The 24456-nt window shown below is 54.6% G+C and overlaps 1 protein-coding gene across 1 annotated transcript in view; it reads right to left on the bottom strand.

Annotated features, from left to right (window-relative positions):
* The window catches only part of ADAMTS14 (ADAM metallopeptidase with thrombospondin type 1 motif 14), an 81517-nt gene that overhangs the window by 39088 nt on the left and 17973 nt on the right, over positions 1–24456 (bottom strand). The window contains exons 3-4 of the mRNA XM_040485059.1: positions 18438–18594; positions 10337–10527 (exon numbers count right to left, since the gene is read on the bottom strand). Coding sequence (XP_040340993.1) covers positions 10337–10527; positions 18438–18594 — 348 coding nt within the window. The remainder of the gene's footprint in view (positions 1–10336; positions 10528–18437; positions 18595–24456) is intronic.

Raw genomic sequence — 24456 nt, 5'->3', positions numbered from 1 at the left:
TTCTCTGTTCTGCTGTAACCCTGCATGGCCAGGCCTCCCGGGGGCCTTGTGGCCAAACCCAGGGAGCAGGAAGAAGGGAAGGGGGTTTGGGAACTCTGGATCTGTGTTCCAGCCCAAAGGGAGGATCAGACCCCAGGTACCGACAGCAGAAATGCCTGGGGCTCCACTGCGGCTGGCGGGGAGAGCTAGGCCCCTGGGGAGCCCATGGTGGTGGTGGGGAGGGGGGGGGTGCAGCTGGCAGCCTTCCCTTCTGGACCAGGCCAAAATGGGCTTCTCCTTGGCAGTGCGGGGACAGGGGTCCAGCAGAGAGTGGCCCCCCAGCCAGCCCCAAGTTCCCACAATGCTAGGGAACACTGCTCCCAAGGAGTTCTGGAGCATCCTATCCACCAGCCTGGCTCAGGCAGGTCTCAAACAGGGAGGGGCCGTGCTGAGAAAGCATGACCCCAGGGTCTCAAGCCCACCCCATGCTCAAACAGGAGAGGGCAGTGACTGCTACCTAACGGCTGATGCAGCCACAGCCTGCATGCCATAACCTGGTGCCCTGGATGCGGTCTTAGAGCAAAAACAAAGGACCTTAGGGGCAAATAGGGGGAATCTGAAACAAATACGGGCTTTCATTAACAATGACGCATCAGTATTGGCTCAGTAGTTGTGACGAATGTACCATGGTAATGGCAGATGTTGAACAAAGTGGGGCCCTCGGGAACTCTCTGGACTAGGCCTGCAGCTGTTCTGTAAACCTGAAACTATTCTAAAATCAAAAATATATATCAGTTGAAAAGAGAAGAAGGTTACGTCTAGCTGCCATACCTCCTTGGGCTGCTCCAGACTGTTTGCCCTTCCTGACAGTTCCAGAGACTTTCCTGGGTTTTGATGACCTAAGCAGTTTCGAGGAATACCAGTGGGGCATTTTGCAGACCATCCTTCACTTCGGGTATGGCTGATGTCTGTCTCATGATTAGATGCGCGGTACGGGCCTGGGGGGGGGGGAGGAAGGCCACAGGAGTGAAGGGCCATCTTCCCCACACGATGTCAAGGGCACCCGCCACCAGCACGACCCGTCACCGACAATGCTGACGTCTAGGGCCTGCTGGGACAGCGCTTGCCAGGTTTCTCCTGCGTAACATACTCTCTCCTTCCCGGCCCCCGTGCTGTGCGCTTCAGGACAAAGTCACCGGGCACAGCCTGAGCTTCAGGAGTGGGAGTCACCTCCTTGAGGGCAGAGTGCCTACGTCAATTATTCAGAATCCTTCTCCCAGCTGTTCATTTATTCTGTCGCTTATTTATCAGTATGAACCCATGGCTGTGTGTTTTTATACTCTGGGTTATACTTCAACGCGACATTAACCTGGTCGCTCAAATTGTCCCAGCTTTGGCCCCTGGGAGCTCTTTCCTTCAGTTGGCTCCTGTGTCCCTTTAACACACCCTTCTTGTTGGCTCTGGGGTTCTTTGTTTTGTTTTGTTTTGTTTTTGTGTGTTGGGCACTTCCTTACTTTCTGGCAACACGGGAGGCTCGCCTTGGACGTTCTCTGCTCCAGTTGTGACGGCCAACTGTTCCTCGAAGGAGCTCCAAGGAGTCATTACCCCCCCCGTCTCGCCGGGAGACAAGCAGGCCCACAGTGACGGCCGAGCCTGCGTGAGCACGGCGGCCACGGGAAAGGAAGCAGCCTCTGCTCGCGTGCCCTCCCTGGTCGCTTCCGGCCTCTGAACCTGAACAGAACGGGGGTGGCCCTGCTTGAAGGTGCGGCCTGGCCAACAGTCACCTCTCCTGCCCTTTCTAGTCCCAGGCCCTGGAACTAGCCCCGTGTCTCCCCAGCTCCGACCCCTCTCATCGAGAGCACGAGGCAACTCTGCAGACCAGACGCTCCAACCAGCACCACGTGGCACGCGTCTGAGATGTTCTCCTTTCCCCGTTGACCGTCACAGGGGGCCAGGTGGCGGTGACAGTGTGCTGTCACCGCTGTCCGTGCAAGCGAGACTCTCACGTGACTCCTGGTGGCTTCACAGGACACTGCAACGCCCTGACATTGCTGGCAGCAGGCCATTTACGGGGTGAGAAAGGAATGGGAGTCCTGGTTGTCTGAAAACTTCCGGGGGCGCCTGGGTGGCTCAGTTGGTTAAGCGTCCAACTTCAGCTCAGGTCACGATCTCGCGGTCCGCGGGTTCGAGCCCCGCATCGCGGTCCGCGGGTTCGAGCCCCGCATCGCGGTCCGCGGGTTCGAGCCCCGCATTGAGCCCCGCGTCGGGCTCTGGGCTGATGGCTCAGAGCCTGGAGCCTGCTTCCGATTCTGTGTCTCCCTCTCTCTCTGCCCCTCCCCTGTTCATGCTCTGTCTCTCTCTGTCTCAAAAATAAATAAACGTTAAAAAAAAATTTTTTTTTAAATAAAAAAAAAAAGAAAACCTCCGTTGCCACCTTGCAGTAAAATCAAGAAGGCACCCACATCAAAGTCGCAGAACAGGTTCTGGCTTGGAGAAAATCCAGAGGCAAGGGCGGGGGGTGGGGGGGGGGCTCCCGCAGCGTCACCCAGGCTCCAGACGGCACAGGAGCCAATGCCGTGCAGAAAACACGGACGCGGACGGCTCTGTGGCTGAAAGCGACTCTGACAAGTAACACTCGGAATGGAAGAAGTGATGGGAATACCGGACTTTGTCACACCATCGTATCTACGTGCGCACGTGAGTAACACACGACGAAAATCTAAGCCTCCATCAGGTTGAAAGAGTTCTTCCGACGAGCACAAATAAAAATTCTAAGTGATACGAAAACACCACGTCAGGGTTTAACGGGTAGCACTTTTTCTGTTTCTTAAGTGCGTAAAGTAACAGAGCATCTGACAATCGATGGGTTCAGTTTTGATGAAACGTGGCAAGTGATGTGTTCACACGTAGTGTGTGACCTCCTCCGCGTGGGTACACCTGGTCTGGTGTGGTACATGCATCTACGTGCACACAGCCGGGTTACACATATGGGTGGCTGTGTGTGCGTGTACACGCATGTGCGTGGAAACATGCACTCCATCTGTGCATGTGTGCACTCTCTGGGGGTGTACCCCAGTAACACTGTGCGGCCTGCAGCCCAGGATCCCTGCCCACCCCCCCGGCTGGCCTATGCAGTAGCCAGAGCTGGGCCTCGGCTTCCCCCAGGTTGGGACACTGAGTACGGGCCAGGGAGCGGCTCACGAGTCCCCAGCATTTATCCCCCACAACCTGTCTCCATAATGCAGCCGCCTTTATGCCCCAGGTCGGCCTGTCTGAGTGCAAAGAGAGGCACCGTGGAGGCCCAGAAAGACCCCAACTGCCGTGACCTCACCTCGCTGAGCCCAACTCTCCCATCTGAGTGTGAACGGATAAACCTTGCAGAGAGGCCTGAGGACAGAAGGTGAGGCAAATGTCAAGCATTTGGAACAGGGCTTGGAACACATATGTGCTCGATTAGTGGCCTCTCTTGGTTCAGAACTTCTACTTCCCACTTGGGGAGCCGACGAGAGGTCCATTAGGTCAGCCCAGGAATACAGGATTTCAGGAACGTGACCTCCAATATGGCGACCGAGATGCCTGGTATGAAAGTGCTCTGTCGACCATAAATCTCTCATTACCAGGAAGGGTATTTGTCCTCATTGTTATTGTGTCTCTCCTGCCAGGAATCCCAGTATCCACGCCTCTGTGTTAAGCATTGTTCTCTGCCCAAGGGGGCTTGCTTTCAAAAAGCAATATGGCGACTGGAGCTAATACCTCAGGGCAGGACTCCCTGCCACAAGGGCCACCTTGGCTGCGGGGAGTCCTGTGCACCGGAGGATGTTTAGCAGCATCCCCGGCTCCTCCTTCAAGACAGCCAGTAGCATCCCATCCCCTCCGGCTGCGATAAACCAAAAATATCTCCAAACCTTCCCCAGTGCCCCCTGGGAAGCAAACTTGCCTATTAAGAACCACTACCTCAAAGTAAGTAGATTCTGCTCCTAGTTGTGGGGGGGTCTCGGATTGCCCTAAAAAGCAGTGGAAAGCATTTTAGGGTGAGACAAGACAAGAGAAAGGCCTAAAAAGAGAGGGAGGAGGAGGATTTGTGTGCTTCCAACGAGCAGGGAGGATGAGCTGCTCGGAGGCTCACATATGCCCGAACGGAAAACGTCTGGCAAAGCAACACTCTCCGTCAGCACGAAAGCAGTGTTTTTGTGGCGTTCCAAACTGGCCTTTATGATGAATATTTAACACAGTTATGTGCCAAGAGAACGCCGCCACCCTCCCAGGCTGAGGCCACCAAGGCCCTGGTCTGACAGTCATCTGTACCCAAACCTCCTGGGCCTCGAAGGGGCACCAAGCAGAGCATCGGAGAGGCTTCAGGAAGGGGCCCGGAAGCAGGTCAGAGTGGGTAGGACCCTCTCAGAGGCACCGGCCAACATCTCTACGGCAACCACGCCCAACACCTTTGTGGCGTCAGCCTGGCCAGATGGGGTGAGAGCAGGGTGGGCAGGGAGCCTAGGACTGCCAAGAAAGAGGCATCCGGCTGCGGAACGGCTCAGTGAGGACCGATAAAGGGGCCTGTCTCTGCTCTGGCTCTGGGCCCTCTCTCTGCTCTGGCTCTGGGCCCTCTGAGGATGCCTGCATCCCCCTGTCCCAGAGAGTCCTCATCGCAGAGATTCGGTGACAGTGCCTGATTCTCTCCATGCCCCTGGCTGGCAAGCCTGGCCACAGCCAGGAGCCGAGAGCAGGAAGCAGGCCCGGGGGTGAAGCTTCAGGATCCTGGCTCAGCTACGGAGACCCATTTCGGGAAGAGGCCGGGGGGTGGAGGCTACGATCTTCCTTCTCCCTCCTCCTCAGAGCTGTTTCGCCCCTGGTTCTACCACAGTGGGAGGGGGAGGGGGCGCATGAATTTTGGAATCAGACAGATCTGGGTTCGAATCCTAACTCTGCCACTTACTATCCCGAGCCAAGTCGCTTGGCTTCTCAGAGCCACAGCGGTCAAAGGAATGTCACTGGCGTAAGGCCACTGTGAGGATTCACAGAGCCTGTCTGTGAAGTTCTCAGCCCCGTGCCGGACATGTGGTAGGTGCTGGAACGATACTGTGATATTCGAGAAGGCTCGAGGAGGCTCAGGCTCCGTCTTCTCCTCCCCCCAAATCCAAGCCAGTGCCACCATCAGGCAATGTTCTTCACCCCTCCTCTCCATGCCAGAGCCCATGCTGCCGCCCGAGGGACCTTCCCGCCACAGCTAAACTCCTGAGAGGTCTCCGCAGGCCTGGCTGCCCCCTCATTCCTACGTCTACAATCCCGCCATACGACGATGATCCACCTCACCAAACCCTTTCCCCCCAGGCTGGTTCAGCTCCAAACCTCAAGCCTCTCCCTCCAGTCCACAGGGACGGCTGCCTCCTCTAAGCTCCTTCAGCACCGGCCTCAACGGTTCCCAAACTACTCCGTGGTCTGAGGCTTGTTTTGGCCGCCAGACCAAAGCTTCTAGAATAAGGTCTGTCACACTAGGCACTCACCAAATGCTGAACAAAACTGCTCCTTATGTTTCAAAGCTCTCAAATGGTTCCCTAATCCTGAGGCTTGAAGACGCTTTAAGGAGAGTGACCTGGTGCAGATGGGTAAACTGAGGCACGGGCAAATAAAGTCCCTCAAGGGCCCACGAGCATGTGAGGGAGGGAAGGGGGGGGGAGTCCTTGCCACCATGTGCAGTTGCATAAATATTTATAGCACATCCCCAGGTTAATGCAAAGGAAAACTGAGAGGCAGGATACCCTGAGAGCTGCCAGTGAGCAGGGCCCCATCAGATGGTTCTGAGGGTTTCACTAACGGCTTCTCCCCCTCCTCCAGGATTAGCACAATAGGACCATACATCCCGGGAATCGGATCTCTCCCTGATCCTGCTAGGCCAGCCCCGGCCCCGCAAATCAGGATCAGAAATGGTCACAGGCCGGCAGGCACTTTAAGGGGACAGCAAAGGGACACCCTTTATACTGGCTGCGTGAAATCCCTCAGGAAATTAGTGCTTTGAGCTTCAAGCATCCCAGCCAAATAAAGTTCCCACACAATGGACAGGATGAGCTGCTGGTCCCCCAGGAGGAGAGGTGGTTGGCCACCCATCCACTCACCAACGTGGGCCAGAGCTCTCGCTGGCTGCCCTCCGCACCTGCGACATCAGAACGCAACCTCCCAGAAGATCCCCCTATGGCGAACCATCCGCCTTGTATGGTTCATCAAGCCCCCCAATTCTTCTTGGGGAACAAGCTCCTGTAGACCCTCCCCATCACTTTCTAACTTTCCCCCTCCTCTCCTGGGCAACTTCATCACCATAAAAAAGGACAGAAAGTATAAACAAGTGTAACCGCAAACGTTATTTCCCATTTGTTCTCCTAAAAACCTACTTGTCTTTCCTAAATAAGCCTATTTGTCCTAACCGTACAAGCCTTTTGTCAACTCTCTTTCCCCTTAGGTATATAAGTTACAAATTCAAATCACCCCTTTGAGCGACTCATCACTAAGCATCCCCACAAATACACGTATTGCACATGATGATCTTTCATCGGTTTAAATTGCAAGCCCCTGGAACTGAACCTAAGAGGATAGAGGGAAAGTTGTCTTTCCTCCCTGACATCTGGGTCACCAGCCAGAGACAGCACTACCAGGCATGAGGCTTCAGACCTCTATGCAGAGGCCATGTGAAGAGGGTTGGCTCCAAAGTGACAGAGCAGGCCTCAGACCCCAGGCCTGTGGCTTGAACAGATGCAGACAGGATAGCCAGACCTCTCACGGGGTAGTCAGGAGACTGGAGTAAATGAAGTCACATTTACAAGGAGTCTGGCTCCCAGTGCTTGCTCAATGACGGTAATGACTTACAAGGGGATGTTATTTGCAGTTGTCTGGGGACACACAGCAAGGTAAAGGCTCTGAGGGCAGGGACCCCATTTTCTACTCCTCTGAGCCCTCCACTATAGAAGCCATTTTTTGTCTGCATGCTTGGCTTCCCCACTATCTAGGAAGAGATTCTGTTCCACCTCGCCCCCATGCAAGGTGTTGGGCTCCACCTGGGGACCCAAGCCAACCCTCCAGTCATAGCAATTAGTCAAGGACAGCCACCTGATTGACCCAGGCCAGCCTTCCCTAGAAACATCGGGGGGATTCCTTTGCCTTTGTGTCCTGGGAGCAGGAAGTGTGGGGCCTGGGGTGGCCCAATGGGCCTGTTTCCTGCCATGGAGAGAAAGCCTGGCTCCTATTGGCTTATATCACCAAGAGGACAAATAGGGAGGTGAGAGAGAGAGAGAGAGAGAAAGAGAGAGAGAGAGAGAGAGCACCCTACCGGACTAACATCCACTCCCATCATGCCCAATGCCCAGCACGGGGGACGCACCTGGCTGTGAACCAATGAACGCACGACCATCAACACTGGAGAGTGAGGCCAGCTGGGAAGCAGGGCTCCGGGAAGCCTGTCCCACCCTTCCAGATCCTGCTGACCTGCTCACACTTTAGTCCAACCAACGCACATTTAAGGAGAAAGAAAGCAACAGAATGCTCACTGGAGGCACCCAGACAGGAGGCCACAGACCATGAAAGAGAGCCTCTGGTCTTCCCCAGACTCCCAACCCTCCACCACTCCCGCCCAGGCCTTCTCTCCTCACCCCTATTCCCAGGCCAGAATCTAGAAAGGGAGAGACAGTGGCGAGGCCAGCTCTTGGGGGAGGTGGGGGAGGTCCCACCACTTAGTCGCTTAGGATGGTCACACAGCCAGAATCCAGGGGTGTGTCCCCAGTGAGGTTGCTAGCCTTCTAGCTTCAGGAACAAAGACGCAGCCCGTAAGTCGGACGGGCCACCAGACTCCCTGCCATCCCCGGGAAGGGCTTTCTACCTGGGACCCTGGCCAGGCCTCAAGCCCGGAGAATAATTATAACGTGTACCTTGCTTGAAACTATGTGTCCAGGGGCGCCTGGGTGGCGCAGTCGGTTAAGCGTCCGACTTCAGCCAGGTCACGATCTCGCGGTCCGTGAGTTCAAGCCCCGCGTCGGGCTCTGGGCTGATGGCTCAGAGCCTGGAGCCTGTTTCCGATTCTGTGTCTCCCTCTCTCTCTGCCCCTCCCCTGTTCATGCTCTGTCTCTCTCTGTCCCAAAAATAAAAAATAAACGTTGGAAAAAAAAAAAAAAAGAAACTATGTGTCCAAAAGACACTTTTCACCTTATCTGAATCTGATTCCACAGAAGCTACGTTACAACTGAGAACCGGATACTTGATAACAACGCAAAGTGTCTATAGATGCACGAATCTCTTCTACCCCGTGAAAAAGCCAATTTCGTTCTGTTTGCACATTCATTTCAAAATCCCTGATCGTAAATGTTTCCATTCTTTCAGAATGGTCCTTCTTTCAGAAGGGTTCTCTTCTGAAAGGCTGGTTAACACTTGCCTGGTTCCCTCCCTGATGAGTGAGTAAACTAAAATCTTTCACACTTGCCCGCTTTTATTTCTGTATGAGCGTCAGGATTTGACCTTTTCCTGAAAAGTATCCTTTAGCAAACGGAAGGACTCTGGGGCTGTAAATGGGGTCTGGTTCACAGGCTCACACTCCTGGGGTCTTCAGCCCCCGCTCTGGACCCAAGACCCAGGCTCCCAGCACTTGAGGGCTTCCTAAGGGTTCCCCTGCCCCCACCTGCTGGCTCCAGGGGCCAACCCTGCTTTCCCACTGATGGGATCAGTACTAGGCTGTGTGGCCTCAGGTTGGGCTAACCATCTATAGAGTCTGGGCGGGAGGTCAAGGGCTCCAGGGAGGTGGGTGTGTCCATATTCATAATCACCTGCCCTGCCTCACAAACAGCCCAACGTGGTAGCCTTTGCTCTTAAGAGTCCCACACGTCAGGCTCCTTAAGGGACAGAAGAATTCATATCCCAACAAAGAGGAGGCCGGGGGCGCAGTCCCCCCCTCCCTGGGGCTCAGTGTAATTGGATCTGACTTCTAGCCCCACCCCCCTTTTCTTTACACCCGTATTATGGACACAAACCTGCTACCTTTCTGTCCCCTGCTTCTTCACTGACCCACTCACCCACTCCATACATACCCATCACCCGTTAGGGGTCCGGGACTGCGCTGTGTTCAGCTGGGGCTCAAAAAAAGTATAAGACAAGACCCCAACCCACCCCTTCAGAGGCTTAGACGAAGGACCACTTCTACACACACACACAGACAGTACAGCTCCAAGAACAATGAAGGCGGGCCGGTGTGGGCGCCCCAAGAGATGCCTCTTTGGCATACCGATTATTTTTTGAACATGTATCTATTTTTGAGAGAGAGCAAGTGTGCGTGGGGGAGGGGCAGAGAGCGGGAGACAGAGGATCCCAAGCAGGCTCTGAGCTGTGAGCGCAGAGCCCAATGTGGGGCTTGAAACTCACGAACCCGTGAGATCACGACCTGAGCCGAAAGCAAGCATCGGCCGCTTAACCGACTGAGCCACCCAGGAGCCCCATAAGCAGCTTATTTTTTTTAAATTTTTTTTAACATTTATTTATTTTTGAGACAGAGAGAGAGAGAGAGAGAGAGAGAGCATGAACAGGGGAGGGTCAGAGAAAGAGGGAGACACAGAATCTGAAACAGGCTCCAAACTCTGAGACATCAGCACAGAGCCTGACGCAGGGCTCGAACCCATGGACCGCGAGATCATGACCTGAGCCGAAGTCGGACGCTTAACCCACTGAGCCACCCAGGCGCCCCATAAGACGGTTATTTTTAAGAAACTGCAGGCATATGAGAAGCTCCGAAAACCCCAGTGGAAGTTACCCTTTCATGGGAGACATTTACATGTATGAGGGAAATGTCCGCCTGTGAGGGTGTTTCGTAGCTGTACCAAAAGCGGGGGATGATTCAGTCTCCGGAAACTCTTACCGAGGCAGGTGAAGACGTCAATCTGCACAACCACCTTTCTGTTCCCTGTGCACCAAACAAAGTCCCCCTTCGGGACCTGGGATCTGGCCCCCCCACCAGCAGATTGAAGGCTCCTTGGCCAATCTTCCCGGCCTGGGATCGGGCATTTTCTCCAGAAGGGGAGTCCCAGGGAAGGCCCCTCGACTCCTGGGCAAGCAAAGCCCCTGGCCACGCCTGCCTCAGGCTCTGAATGTGTCCCAGCCCTGAACCCACTGGCCCCAGGCCCCGGGTTGCCAGGGGCCGGCGCCGACGGCCTACGGGCCTCTCAGCCCGGGGCGGGTGTCAGGCCAGCTCAGGCTTGGGTCACTGCTGGGCTAGGGAGCGAGCAGTGCATCCATCAGACAACACCAGGCCCGAGAGAAATCATGTTCTGAGCAACACTGGTGGCCGCCCACCCCCCCCCCCCGCCCCGTTTTGGGACGTGAGGACACTCACGATGTTCATGAGGGTGAGGACGTAGTTCTGCACGTGCTCCTTGCCATGGAAGCGCACCACGGAGTCATCCACCGCGAGCAGCACCTCGATGCTGTAGCTGCCCGCCTTGGCATGCCGCCGCTTCCGCTCCCCGTCGCCCAGCTGGTTGCCCACCAGGCCCAGCAGGTTGGGGAGGTCGCCCGGGCCAAAGGCTGCCAACCGGGATGGGAAGAGAGACAGAGGTCAGAGCCGAAGGAGAAGCTGTCGCCCAGAGGCTGCCCGCCAGCCCGCTGTGCCCCGTCACGTGTGCCCTCTTCCTGCCTCTGTAAGAAGCCGACTCAGCGTGAGGGTTCCTCCCACACCTGCCACCTCGGGGGCAAAAGCCCTTTTCCAGGAGCTAGGCCACGGCTGAGGCTTTGAGGCGAGGAACACGGAGAAGGGGGACCTCGCCTGGACTCGCAGGCCTAGGTCCCAGGTCCCACTCAGCCCTATCTTCCCCGCGTGACCCAGCCCTGCCCCTTCACTCCTCCCGTGACACAGGATGAGCCCTCCTTGATCTCTCACCCAGAAGGTTGCTGTAAAAATCAAACGTGGGGGGGCGTCTGGGTGACCCAGTCGGTTAAGTGTCCGACTTCGGCCCGGGTCATGATCTCGAGGTTCGTGAGTTGGAGCCCCGCATCGGGCTCTGTGCGGACAGCTCAGAGCCTGGGGCCTGCTTCGGGTTCTGCGTCTCCCTCTCTCTCCACCCCTCCCCTGCTCGTGCTCTGTCTCTCTCTCCGTCTCTCAAAAATAAGTAAACATTAAAAAAATTTTTTAAATCAAACAGGGCAGTAGGTGGGAACTTCTCAGTAAAGGAAAATAATCCTGGTGTTACTGTAGCCCATGCAGGGCATTTTAGGAACCCCTGGATATGTCCCCTCAAGTCCCTCTCTCCATCATCGCCAGCCCCCCAAAATTTCACCACCACTGCTTTGCCTTTCGGCAAAAAGCAAAAGATGCATTTAACTAGGAGCTATGAACTTATATAATCTAAGCGTTGTCATACTTTTCCTATAAAGGACCAGATAGTGAATATTTTACGCTTTATGGGTCCTACAGTCTCAGTCAGCTATTCAGTTTGGCATAAAAGTAGCCACAGATAATATCAAAGCAGACCAGTGTGTCTCTGTCCCAGTAAAACTTAATTTCCGGTGCTGGGTGGCTCAGTCGGTTAAGCATCCAACTCTTGATTTCGGCTCAGGCCATGATCTCAGGGTTTGTGAGTCCAAGCCCCAGGCAGGACTCTGTGCTGACAGTGGGGAGCCTGCCTGAGATTCTCTGTCCCCTTCTCTCTCTGACCCTCCCCCACACGTACCTGTGTGCATTCCCTCTCTCTCTCTCTCTCTGTCTCTCTCTCAAAATAAATAAACTTAAAAAAAAATTAATTTCCCATGGTGGGCCTTAGTTCGCTGACCTCCAGTCTAATCCAATCCAATCCAATTCTTACAACTCTCAGGTTACTGCCCCCAATATACAGGCAAACAAACTGAGGTCCAGAGTAGCTTGTCCAGGTCTGTCTGAATCAAGACACCAGGCTTTGAAGTGTCACCATCGGTGCTGCTACTTAAAAAGGTAGCACCTTAAGTCGTTATCAGTCATTTGCACCATAGTCTGAATAAACTGCAGCAACATTTGTTGGGGCGGTGGAGTTAAGGGTTCATGAGGACCCGGTGGGAAAAGCCAATGAAGGGGAGCAGAATTTGCCACCCCAAAATACGTCTCTGTGGTGTGAGGATTATTTCAGGCTGATTATTCTTAAGAAACAGCAGACACGGGAAAAGCTCTGGAAATTGAGAAGTGACCCTTTAAGGGAAATCTCCATTCGTAAGGGGGTCTCCCACCCTGCACCAGGAAGAAGGATGACTCTAAATCTCTGGAAACTCTTTATCAAAAGAGAGGGAAATGACTTAAACCCACATAACAACCTTGCCCCTGTTTGCTGTGTTTTCCTGGTAACCTCCCATCAACTCACCGCTCCTTCCCACCCACCAACGTTTTCTTTTGTCTTTAGCTGATGTTAGGTGGTGGCTTGGACCATTTGGGGGAGTTACTCAATTTTCCTGAGTCTCTCCCACATACACAGAAGGTATCCATGTAATTAAACTTCTGATTGCTGGGGCGCCTGGGTGGCGCAGTCGGTTAAGCGTCCGACTTCAGCCAGGTCACGATCTCGCGGTCCGTGAGTTCGAGCCCCGCGTCGGGCTCTGGGCTGATGGCTCAGAGCCTGGAGCCTGTTTCCGATTCTGTGTCTCCCTCTCTCTCTGCCCCTCCCCCGTTCATGCTCTGTCTCTCTCTGTCCCAAAAATAAATAAACGTTGAAAAAAAAAAAAAAAAAACTTCTGATTGCTTTATCTTTGTTAATCTGTCTTTTATTACAGGGTGCCTCAGCCAGAACCTAGAAGGGTAAAGGGAAAATTCTTTTTCCTCCCCCACACTAAGAAAGTCAGATAAGAGGCTGGGGTCTCTTGAGAAGACTCCAAAGCCTTAACATTTCATGATTCCCCTCCATTCTACCCTGAAGTTCTGACACTTGTACCATTAACTTTTCTTTTCTTTTCTTTTCTTTTCTTTTGAGAGAGAGAGAGAGTGAGTGGTGCAGTGGGGGAGAGGGAGAATCCCAAGCAGGCTCCTCCCTGTCAGTGTGGCTCAAACTCACGAACCATGAGATCATGACCTCAGCCAAAACCAAGAGGTGGATGCTTAACCAACTGAGCCACCCAGGTGCCCCATACCATTAATTTCTGAGAATATCCAGTTATGCGAGAACCCTCCAGAGAGTGGGACAGGAACTAAGGATAGGAAAATGCCACCAATACGTCCCCAGCATGTGTCAAGGGGAATGACTGCAGGAGGGGCCTCATACTTACTTGGTGGGTGGATGGTAGGTGAGTGGGAAAGGTGGGAGCCCCGCCCTTGAACCCACTGCCTCCCCTGGGTGACAGAGAAAGAACCAGATGGTAACAGTACAGTGACTTCAAGGCCTACAGGAGAACTGACGAGGGAAGGCTTCCACACCAAGACCCAAACCAGGACTGGGGGGTTGACAGAGGCTTCTGGAGGAGGGGACACCTAAGCTGGGCCAGACGGGGAGCGGGAGACAACCTGTTGGAACACGGGGAACAGAGGGTCCCCAGCAGCGGGAACTGTATTAGCAAAACCCACTGCGAGCAAGTGTGGGGTGAAACCATCCACAATATGCGTGACCCTTGGGGACGATTCAACAGGTACCTTGGCAGAGACCCAAGATCTGCCTCTAAGCCTCTATCGATATGGATACTTCAGGAACTGAAATCTGAGGACAGGGCAACAGGGAACCACGGGACCCTGCTATGGTTTCTTTTTCTCTTCCCTTTGGTTTGGGGCTCTCAAGTGCAAAGGAAGGAAAGCACTAGACTGAAGGGCTGGAAAAGCGTGTGCGCACTGGCTGAGTGGAGAAACCAGAAACGCGCGGCCAGCCCTCCGAGTGATGCACAGCCTGGGGAGCCGGGCTCGGGCCGGTGTTGCCCTCACTAGGCCTGACACAAGCACTCCCGGCGGCCTGGTGCCTGAGCCCAATGGTGAGTACAGAGCCCAGAGGCAAATGCCTGGGACAGGGGAAGGAGACCCCCCAGGAGGGGAGGAGAAGGAGCAAGCGCTCTCTCCACGGAGCAGGGAGACTAAATAGCGGCCACTCCCAACATGTGAGCAGTGCCCACAGGTTGACAGGCTGCAAGTGAAAGGTGGACGTGACCCCTCACGGCTCTCCCAGCCACAGGCCTGTCAAAGGGAGGCTCAGGGAGGTCACCTGACTCATCCCAGGTCACACAGAAAGTTAATGGCAGAAGCCCAGAATGGAAACCCAGGGCTCCCACCCTCACGTGATCACACCCTATCAGGGCCCGCCCGGATTTCCCCCTCAGCAATAACAGTGAGGAGCACTGGGCAGGGCCTACTGACGTCAACCATAGGCCCTGGAGAGGTGCCCCCCACACCCTCTTCTGTCTCTCAGGCCAGAAACAGGTAACCTTCCAAGAGGGGAGGGTGGGGGGGGCAGGCCCCCGGGGGGTTTTTCCAGAAGCCCACCCAAGACGCCCCACGAGAATGTGAAATGGTGCAGCCGCTCTTGCAAAGCAGTTTGGCAGTTCCCCAAAAGACAGATACGGCGTTTCCACAGGACCCAGCAACTCCACTCCCAGTTACATACCCAAGGGAACTGAAAACGTACATCCACACAACAACTCGTCCGTGAACGTTCACAGCGGCGTTATCCTAATAACCGAAAACCGGAAACGACCCACGCCGACCCAGAGGCGAAGGGATAAACAAACTGTGGTGTATTCGTGCAGTGGAAGACCACCCTGCCACCAGGAGGGGTGAAGTAATGCCACGAGCCACACGCGGCTGAACCTCACACGCGGGGCGAGAGAAGCCAGTCCCAGAAGGCCTGCGTGATGCCGTTTACGTGAGCCGTCCTGAGGCACATCCATAGAGGCAGAAGGTAGGCTGGCGGTCGCCAGGGGGGTTGGAGAGGGGGAAAAGGGGAGTGGCTGCTAATCAATGGGCCACAGGGCTTTCTATGGGAGCGACAGAAACATTCTGGAATCAGATAGTGGTGATGGGTGCACAACACTGTAACCATAGTAAAAATCCACTGAAATGTATACTTGAAAATGATATAAATGATGGCTTTTATCTCAAGTTAAAACAACAAAAAAAGAGGGGGCACCTGGGTGGCTCAGTCGGTTAGCATCTGATTCTTGACTTCGGCTCAGGTCATGATCTCGTAGTTTGTGAGTTCGAACCCCATGTTCACGCTGATATCACAGAGCTGGCTTGGGATTCTGTCTCCCTCTCTGTCTTCCCCTCCCCCACTCACTCCCTGTCTCTCTCTCAAAGTAAATAAACTTAAAAAAAAAAAAAACAAACGCTGGGGCGCCTGGGTGGTTCAGTCGGTTGAGCGTCCGACTTCGGATCAGGTCATGATGTCATGGTTTGTGGGTTCAAGCCCCACATCAGGCTCTGTGCTGACAGCTCAGAGCCTGGAGCCTGCTTTGGATTTTGTGTCTCTCTCTCCGCAACTCCCCCACTCGCGCTGTCTCTCAAAAAATGAATAAACGTTTAAAAAAAATTAAAATAAAGAAAAACAAAACAAAACAAAAGCAGCAGCACTAGCCCCAAGCCCCAGCCTGGCAGGCTTCCCCTGAAAGGATGGGCCGCCCTGCTGTCCGATGCCTGCCCCCCCCCTCCCTTGCCACAGAGCTGGAACTTTGGCCACAGGTGCACATGGCCCCGAGGCAGACTGTTCCCTCCTCGGGCAGGACCTGTAGGGTGGTAAGGGGTTATTGAGAGCGGGACCATGGGTTGAGGAGGGAAAGGGCAGCATTAGGAGCACAGCAGCATCCAGGACACAGCCCCTGAGGCCCAGGCAGTGTCCATGGGGGAGTCTCTGAGGGGTTGGGTGGGGACCAGCTAGACCTGGAGATCCAGCCAAGGGAATTTCTACCTCCAGACTCTGAAGTTTAGTGTGCCCCCAAGTTCATTGGCAAATGTCAGATACTTCTCCAGTGGAGCCCAGGTGCCTGAAGCCCTTCCACAGGCCACAGCTCAGCTCGAAAACCAATCTGATGGGTCTTCTGACACCTCCTCTCCTCCCTTGAGGAAAGCCAGACATATCCTGGGGAGTAGCAGAGCTCACGTGAAGGAACAAAGACTCGGTATCTGTCCTCCAGGAACTGCCTCCCCCCAACCCCCCAGCCTATTTGGGACAAGAAGAAGTCCTGGGAGAAATCCGGAGCGCTCGAGGGTCCAAGAGAGGGGACACCTGAGCTGGGCTGACACTTGGGCAGCATGGAGGCAGACAGAGGTGGAGGAAGGTGCTTGGCCTGAGGCAGACTTCTCAAAAGCCCACTTGCTGGCAGCTAAGCAGGTTCCGACCGGCTGGCCTAGGCCTCTGAGGCATTGCTCTGTGCCAAGAAGTATACCCACCCCTGAAGTGAAACCTTCTGTCCTGATCACGAATGATAAACGGCGACAGACACACCTAGAAATGCTAACCTACTCACCGGGCTCAGACACACCGCTGGTCTTGAAAGAACAGTGAGTGAGTGTCCCAGGTTTCCAAAACGCCCTCCATTGCCACCTGTCTTTCTAAGGAAAGACACGCATGGGCCTGAGGCATGGCATCACCCATGGGCCCATGACGTTCAGCTGAGAAGCCTGATGACGCAAGCCCCGGCAGCCTTCCTGGGCCTGAACGCCAACTCCGTGAGCGCAGCGGTTTGAGTTTCCCTGCCACTGACCGTGGCGGCAGGCAGTGTGGCTGGTTCCAGGCCCATGGCCATGGAGCAGCACTTCTCCAGGGTCTCCCCAAAAGGGGAGATTTATGCTTTTTGATTCAGAGCTGGCCTCAGATAAAGTGGAGCCCAGTGAGACTTGTCCTTCTTCCCAGCTACAGTAGAAGGCACGGTGCCGTCCCACTCTGCCCTTGAGATTCACCCCAGCCCCCCCCCCCCCCCCCCGAGACTCCACCAAGTCCCTGCCCCCCGCTCCCGTGCCCCCACCCCAGGCCTGCAGAGCCCTCCACCACTCAGCTCAGCCTCTGGTGCCGTGGCTTCTCTCAAGAGGGGCACCGGGAGAGCAGCTGGTACTTCAAAGGAGGTAGTGTATGTGGGGACAACTGGTTTCCACGCATTCCTTCACGCTATGCCCAACCCCACCGGGGCCCTGGCAGGAGGGGGTGGTCCACTCACGGCCAGATTCCACCCAAAGCCTTCTCACGTCCTCCTGGCCAAAGGGGGCTTTGGGACAAAACTAAGTTGGACAATGAAGCTGGCCATGGGCCCAAGACTAGCACGCGTAGCATCCACTGGTTCATTCACGCAAGCATGGGCCCCGAGTACTGGTGGTATGCGGGCTCCTGTGCCGACAGCCAGGGTGCCAGGACACCCCTGCTCTCAGGGGCTCTCACCCTAACGTGTCACTGGTTACCCTAAGAACAATACTGTAGTAAGAACAATCGTTCACCAAACACCTGCTGCGTGCCAAGCTCCATGATGGAATTTTTATACCCACTATCGCTAATACACCCAATCTTAAGAGATCAATAATAACCATCCCTACTCTACAGATTAGAAAAATAGGTTCAGAGATTTTAGTCAATTGGTTAGGGTCTCACAGCAGACAGTGTTGGAGGCAGGATTTAAAAATGCTCTGTTGGGGGGGGGGTCCATGGGTGGTGGTTCAGTTGGTTGGGTGACTGACTTCAGCTCGGGTCATTATCTCATGGTTCGTGGGTTCGAGCCCCGCATCGGGCTCTGTGCTGACGGCTCGGAGCCTGGAGCCTGCTTCGGATTCTGTGTCTCCCTCTCTCTCTGCCCCTCCCCTGCTCTCTCTCTCTTTCTCTCAAAAATAAACATTTGGAGAAAAAATGGTCTCCTGGGGGCACCTGGGTGGCTCAGTCAGTCGAGCATCCGACTCTTGACTTCGGCTCAGGCCATGATCTCACGGTCGTGAGACTGATCCACGCATAGGACGCCACACTGACAGCATGGAGCCTGCTTGGGATTCTCTCTCTCCCTCTCTCTCTGCCCCTCCCCTGCTCATGCAAGCGCCCTCTCTCTCTCCCTCTCTCTCTCTCAAAAAAAAAAAATAAAATAAATAAAATAAAAATAAAAATGGGCTCTGGGACACAAACCTACCTCTGGTGCCCTGATACCTGGAAGTCTCCCTACAAACGCCCTAAGAACTTCCTTAAGCTTCCTTAAGCCCTAAGTGGCTTCCTAAGCCACTTCCTGTGGCTCCCACGGGCTGAGTGAATTTTTAGGGGGAAGAGCTAACTGCAACCATTGCACCTTCTGCTGGGCAGGGAAGACAGCCTTCCAAAGCAATGTGGAGCCCCTCAGAGACCTCCGGAGTCCCTAGGGCCACAGTTCAGGGGGGCTCGAGCAGCTCACCCGCCAGCTGTAATGGTCCCTAAGCCCCACTGGGGTTTCTCGGCTGGTATACACGGTCCAGTCCCACCTCGCGGAGGAGAAGACTGAGGCCCGGACTTGACCGCGCGCGGGACGTGGCGGAGGCGGAGCTCAGGGACCCGCCCAGTGCCTACCTTCATTGTGAAGGTCCCCTCCAGGCTCCGCCCACTCCTGCTGGCCGACTTCCCGGCGGTACACCACGTGTGTCCTCCCGCTGGCCTCCTTCTCCTGCTGCCCCCACTCCAGGGGCTCTATGAAGTAGTCGGTGCTATCGGTGCGGATGAGGCCCGCCTGAGCCGGGCAACGCAGCAAGAGGGAGCAGAGAGGGGGGAGAGAGAAGAGGCGTGAGTACACAGCCCGGGACAGGCGAGCATCTGTGACCGCGAACGTGTATGACTACACGGGTGCGGACCCTTCCTCGAGGGCCTCGGGGAGCCCTGGGATTCCAGCAGGGACGTGCGCGGGCGGGTGGTCGGACGCCGAGCAAGGGGGCCCAGGTCCATTTCGGGCAAAGCGGATCCGCTTGTACTGTGTTGTGGGGCGCTCCTGGGGTTCCACCTAACGTTTCATTTCACCAAAGGCCTCCAGAGCTTAAAGGGGGTAGGGGGAGGCAGGAAAGGCATTGCGATACATACGCACACACACTGCCTCGGGCACAGAATTCCACCCCAAAGCGCCATCACACAGATTGGCCTTTAACACCCCCCCCGCCCCCCGCCCCGGACAAGGCGGGGAGATTCCTACCTGTAAAGGTTAATGATCCTGCACATGGGTGCCTGTTCCCACTCCCACACAGCGTGCTATTATGTCAGCTTTAAAGCACGTGGGCACGTCCACCAGGGACGCAGTTCATGTCTGCTGACCATAAACGAGCCAGGATAGGGCACAGGAATAAATGCTCTGTTTTTAATCTAATTTTTTTTTTTTTTTGCCTGCGTCAAAATAGTCCTGTAAAAATAATCAGCTGTTGGCCTGGGAAACAAAAACATTAAAAATGCAACCTTGGCCAAGCCCCACAAATGTGTTATTAGATGAAGGCAATAATCACAGGGGCCAATGAAACACGTGTGCAGCCCCCCCAGCCCACACCCTGGGGTCAGCTCTATAGAGCAGCAGACCAGCGCACCTACTACAGTGCCTGGAAAATAGTAGGCAATCCTTAATGAATTCCTTCACTCATTCCACACGTATCTATTGAGTGCCTTCTACATACCAGCAGTGCTCCAGACCCCGGGAAGGCAGCTGTGAACACAAGGTGGTGAACGAAGGAACTATTTTTATAAATCTATCAGACGTTCTCCACTTGAGCAGGAGCAGCCATGCTTCTATGCAACTAAACTCCACCAGCTTTCCCACCTCCCCCTGTTCCGAGATGGCTTCTTGGGGTATCTCCTCGAAGATCTCCTGAGCACGAGTCAGCAGCCACTAATCCTCTCCTGCCAAAGCTACTGCAGCCCCTCGAAATCTGGCATCCCCTGCCCTGTGTGGCCCCCAGATCTCAGTGCCTCACACGAGGGATGCAGGCTCCAGAATGATCTGCAAGGCACAGGGCTGGGCTGCGAGGCACTACCATCCAATTCGCCCCTCCTGACCACAATGATGGACCGCACAGACCTTTCAAGTTCACCAGGCCTGACCCAGTCTGAGGCTTCAATCCCTCAACAACATCCCTAGTCAGGGGGCTCTTAACTTTTGCTTGGATGCCTCTAGCAACAGAGAGCTCTCTCCCTCAAGACACAACCTGTTCTGTGCAGGGACAGTGGTGACGTTTAGTGAGCTGAAACACACTTCCCTACATTCCACCCTTTGCAAAGTCTTATTCTCCCTGGGATTAACAACAGTATCTTATATAACAGCCACTTATATTGACATATTTCACCTTTACAACAACCTTGTAAGGCAGATGCAAATATTAGACCCATTTCATGGATGAGGAAACAGGCTCAGAATGGTTAAGAAACTTGCCCAGTCACCCAGCAAGTAAGCGACAGAACTAGAATAAGAGCCCAGCTCCGTGTGGCTCTTAACCAGGAGGCTCTGTTACCTTAGGCCATCCCAGGGCCCCACTTCTGCCCCCCCCCCCGGGGGCCACTCAGCAAGGAAACTTCCCTCCCATACTCCCATCTATACGTCCCTGGGCTTCCCATCTAGTCTGAGCTTACAGAGCAAGCAGGATGTTCACATCCTACCTCTGGGCAGAGGGCTTCCCGGAAGCCAGGCCACCTCCCACGTGGATGTGAGAACAGAGGAGAAACTTCTGCACACGGCCCTAAAGGGAACGGACCCCACCATCCCCCAGGCGACTCCCAGCCTGAAAGGATTCTCACCCCACACACCATCCCCATCACACCCTCAGCCCTGCTCTGTCAGAAGTGGAAGCCCCAGGATTCCTGGGTCTGGTCCGGCCCCATGCCCACAGTCCTCTCCCCAGGCAAGAGTTACCAAACCCCTACCTGCCCATCCTGGCTAACTGGTAAGGACAAAGACCTGTGATATAACAACCTGGGAAATACGTTTCAAATCCCTCTGTGACTATGGGTCCCACCAAACCCCAGGGGTCAAAGACAGCACTTGCAGCAACGCTCCTGCTCCGTTTTGTGCATCGTTTCTGGCCCTGACAGAGAGTTCTTGCCCCAGATGGGGTGCCCTGTGGGTCTCTGAGAGCCTCCTCCTGGAGAGCGATAGGCGGGCAGGCTCAGCCGTCAGATCAGGAAGTGGGCTGGGCAGGTCCCTCCCCCGTGGCCCTCAGTTTCCCCATCCACACCATGAGAGGTTTGGCGGGCTGTCTTCAGCTCTGCCTTGGCCGGGAAACCAGGCACCGCTTGGGGCAGACAAATTGGCAACGGGAACCTTCTGGCTCTCTGCCCCCTTGCCAAATTACTCCTGTCTCTCAATTTATGAGATGTTTGTATTTCTGAAAAGTGGTGGCTAATTTTAAAGAACTACAATCAAATCAAATTTCTGTAGAAGAAATCAAGAAAAGAGGAAAACATATGTTGCTGGAAGACAAAAATACATTGCCGTTTCACCCATACCTCCTTCTCTTCAAAACAGTAAGCTGGCAGAAATATATATTAGAAAGGTTCTTCATGCAACACAAACAGTTGATTATGTCCAACTGAGCCACATTCTATGCAGGCCCTCAGGCGATTCTCTCCAAATGGAAACTCTCCAGTGCACAGGCCTGGCCGCCATCAGCCAGGCTCTGGACTCCTTTACTACAGCTGCTACTGAGGGGCCTCTCCTGGGAGGTGAGTGGCGGAGGGGGACCTGTTGGACGTTTCCAGGATGGCTGGTGACGTCATTTTAGGGGCAAAGGCAGTGCCTTCTGCCGTATCTTCATCCAGAGGCCTCCAGGCCATGCTATCCCAGATTTTTTAGGCCTGCTTCCTTTCAGGGGAAGCCCCAGGTCCAGAGGGGAAGTCCAGGGCTCCTGAAGGAGACGGGTCACGTGGTGATGGGGGAGGTAGGTGTTGGCGTACCCTTGTATCCTGCCTTAGGTCATAATTGAGCAAGTTCAGTTGCTCATTGGTAACCGCCTATCATCGGGATGAAGTCCCAAATATTTCAGCAGATAACGGAAGCCGCGTTATTTTAGAATGAGTATGTGTATGTACGTGTGTATATATAAACGTGTTTATTCTAAAATCGCATGTACTTGCACGTAAACTGGGAGGTGACGGTACAATAAACCAATACATCTTGGGGGCCACGGGAAGAGACCCCGAAAGACGGAAATATGTGTCCTTGGAGGTGCCGAGCTCCAGGCTTATATTGAGAAGCTCTCCCGTCAACGTCAGGTCAGGAGCAAGGACCCAGCCTGAGGTCCAGGCACGGGTAAGTGGGGGAACTCCAGGAGGCCAGCTGCAGGCCCTCCCTCTAGGAAAGGGGAGCCTTTCCTCACAAGGAAGAGCCTTTCCTAGTCATCCAGAGCCTCCTGGCTGTGCCCTCAGATTTGCCAACCTTCGCAGAATGCCCAGGAGGGCTTATTTCAAGATGAGAGCCCCGACAAAGCCGGGTGAGAGGTATGCCAGGTCCCCTCTTTCTTCTCCTTCCAAGGTCAGCCTATGTGGGGCCTTCCCACAGGAGCAAGAAACAGAGCAGGCCTCCAACCAACCAGCCCACCACCTCCCAAGGAGAGCACGTTCTCGGGCCCAAACTCGTTCTGGAAATTCCATTACCAAGGTTTTTTTACTGCCAGCTGTGCTGTCTCAGGTCCTAGGCTTCCAGCAAATACAGCTTGAAACTGTTCCACTGTAGGATATGAAAGAAGGCCCAGCAAGTGGAGGCTGGGGTGATACACACAACTGGGAGCAGCAAGAGAGGCCGGAATGGCTTCCCTCAGGCTCACCCCCCACCCAGCAACCTGCTTCTGTGCCCGGCCACGCTCCCTCCCCAGACCACGGCACCAGCTAGAGCTCAGAAACCCCAACTGCAGGTGTCTGCCTCCCGCCCACCACCCCCAGGAGGACTTCTTTCAAGATGACAGCCCGACGATCCACTGGGTCCCCTCTCACCGAGCTCATCACGACCTCCAGTGCGTGGCCCCGCTGCTTCATCACGGCCGATACCCCCGACCACGCCCTCACTTCCCTTCTTACCACCCTGGACACGGTAATAATTCTGTGAACGCCCACAGCTCTCTCCCTGCCTTTCCCTCCTTCTCACCGTCTCAGAAGAGCCTCTGCCCTGGTTCAACCCAACCAGCCACCCTCTCCCTGTCTGCACACTGACGCACGTGGTGCCCACTGGTCTCACTTGAGATCAACGGCCACAGCTCTCCCATGAGCATGATGCCGGCTGGGGATTCTGCTGTGGCTCCCCGCTACACTGATGGCTTAGACTTCGAACACTTCCCACCTCCTGGTCTCCTGTTCTCAAGGAGAAAACAGGCACCGTCGGGCGGGCTCTCCCCTACCCTGCCACCACCCTATGAACTCCCACCCTGTGGGCACCCTGTGCCCTTCCTCACCTCCTGCTCGCCTCCCTCTTACCTCTGCAGAATGCAGCTCCCGCAGTGGGTGCCCCTCTTCCCAGTATCACCGTGCCCACCCTCTCCTGCGCCATTCTGGTTGGCACACAGATGCGCTCAGGGACCTTCCCCTCTGTGAAACTCCCTCCCGGGCCCCGGCCAGCCAGTGCCAGAGTCCCTGCTTCCCTCCGCACTGCGCACGACTGGGCCGACTGGGCCTGTGAAGTGATGCAGCCACTTTGGAAACAGTCTACGGTTCCACAAAACACTACACAGTTACCATATGACCCCGCAATTCCACTCCTTGGCATACACCCAAGAGAAATGACAACATATGTCCACACAAAAACTTGTCCGTGAATGTTCACTGCGGCCCTGCTCACGGTAGCCAGAAAGGAGGACCGGTCCAAATGCCCATCAACAGATGAATGCATCCACAAACAAAAAAAGAGGAAGTACTAGTCCATGCTGGAACACGGAGGAATCTTGAAAACATAATGCCGAGTGAAAGAAGCCAGGCACCAAAGGCCACATATTCTATAATTCCATCCAAACAAAATGTCCAGAATAGGGAAATCCCTAGGGACAGAAAGATTAGTGGTTGCCAAGGGCTGGGGTAATGGATGGGGGTGGTGATAACAAAAAAGGACACGGGGCTTCTTTTTGAGATGGTGAAAATTTGAAAACTCAAATTGAATGATAATTACCCAACTCTATCCATATCATGAACATTCACTGAATTATACATTTAAAAAAAAAATTTTTTTTAATGTTTATTTCAGAGAGAGAGCGTGAGCAGGAGAGGGGCAGAGAGAGAGGGAGACACAGAATCTGAAGCAGGCTCCAGGCTCTGAGCTGTCAGCACAGAGCCCGATGTGGGGCTCCGACTCACGAACCTCGAGATCATGACCTGAGCCAAAGTTGGATGCTTAACCAACTGAGCCACCCAGGCACCCTTAAGTTGTACACTTTAAATTAGGTGAGGGGCACCAGGTGGCTCAGTCGGTTGAGCATCCTGACTCTTGATTTCAGCAGGTCACGATCCCAGAGTCATGGGATCAAGCCCCACGTCAGGCCGTGTGCCGAGCTCGGTGTGTGTCCACACTTGGCACAGAGCCCGCTTATGATTCTCTCTCTCTCTCTGCCCCCTCCCAGGCTCATGCTCTCTCTCTCTCTCTCTC

This window comes from Herpailurus yagouaroundi, unplaced genomic scaffold, assembly GCF_014898765.1.
Source record: "Herpailurus yagouaroundi ecotype Mexico unplaced genomic scaffold, PumYag 163, whole genome shotgun sequence".
Lineage (NCBI taxonomy): Eukaryota > Metazoa > Chordata > Mammalia > Carnivora > Felidae > Herpailurus > Herpailurus yagouaroundi.
This window is presented reverse-complemented; position numbering and strand designations above follow the sequence as displayed.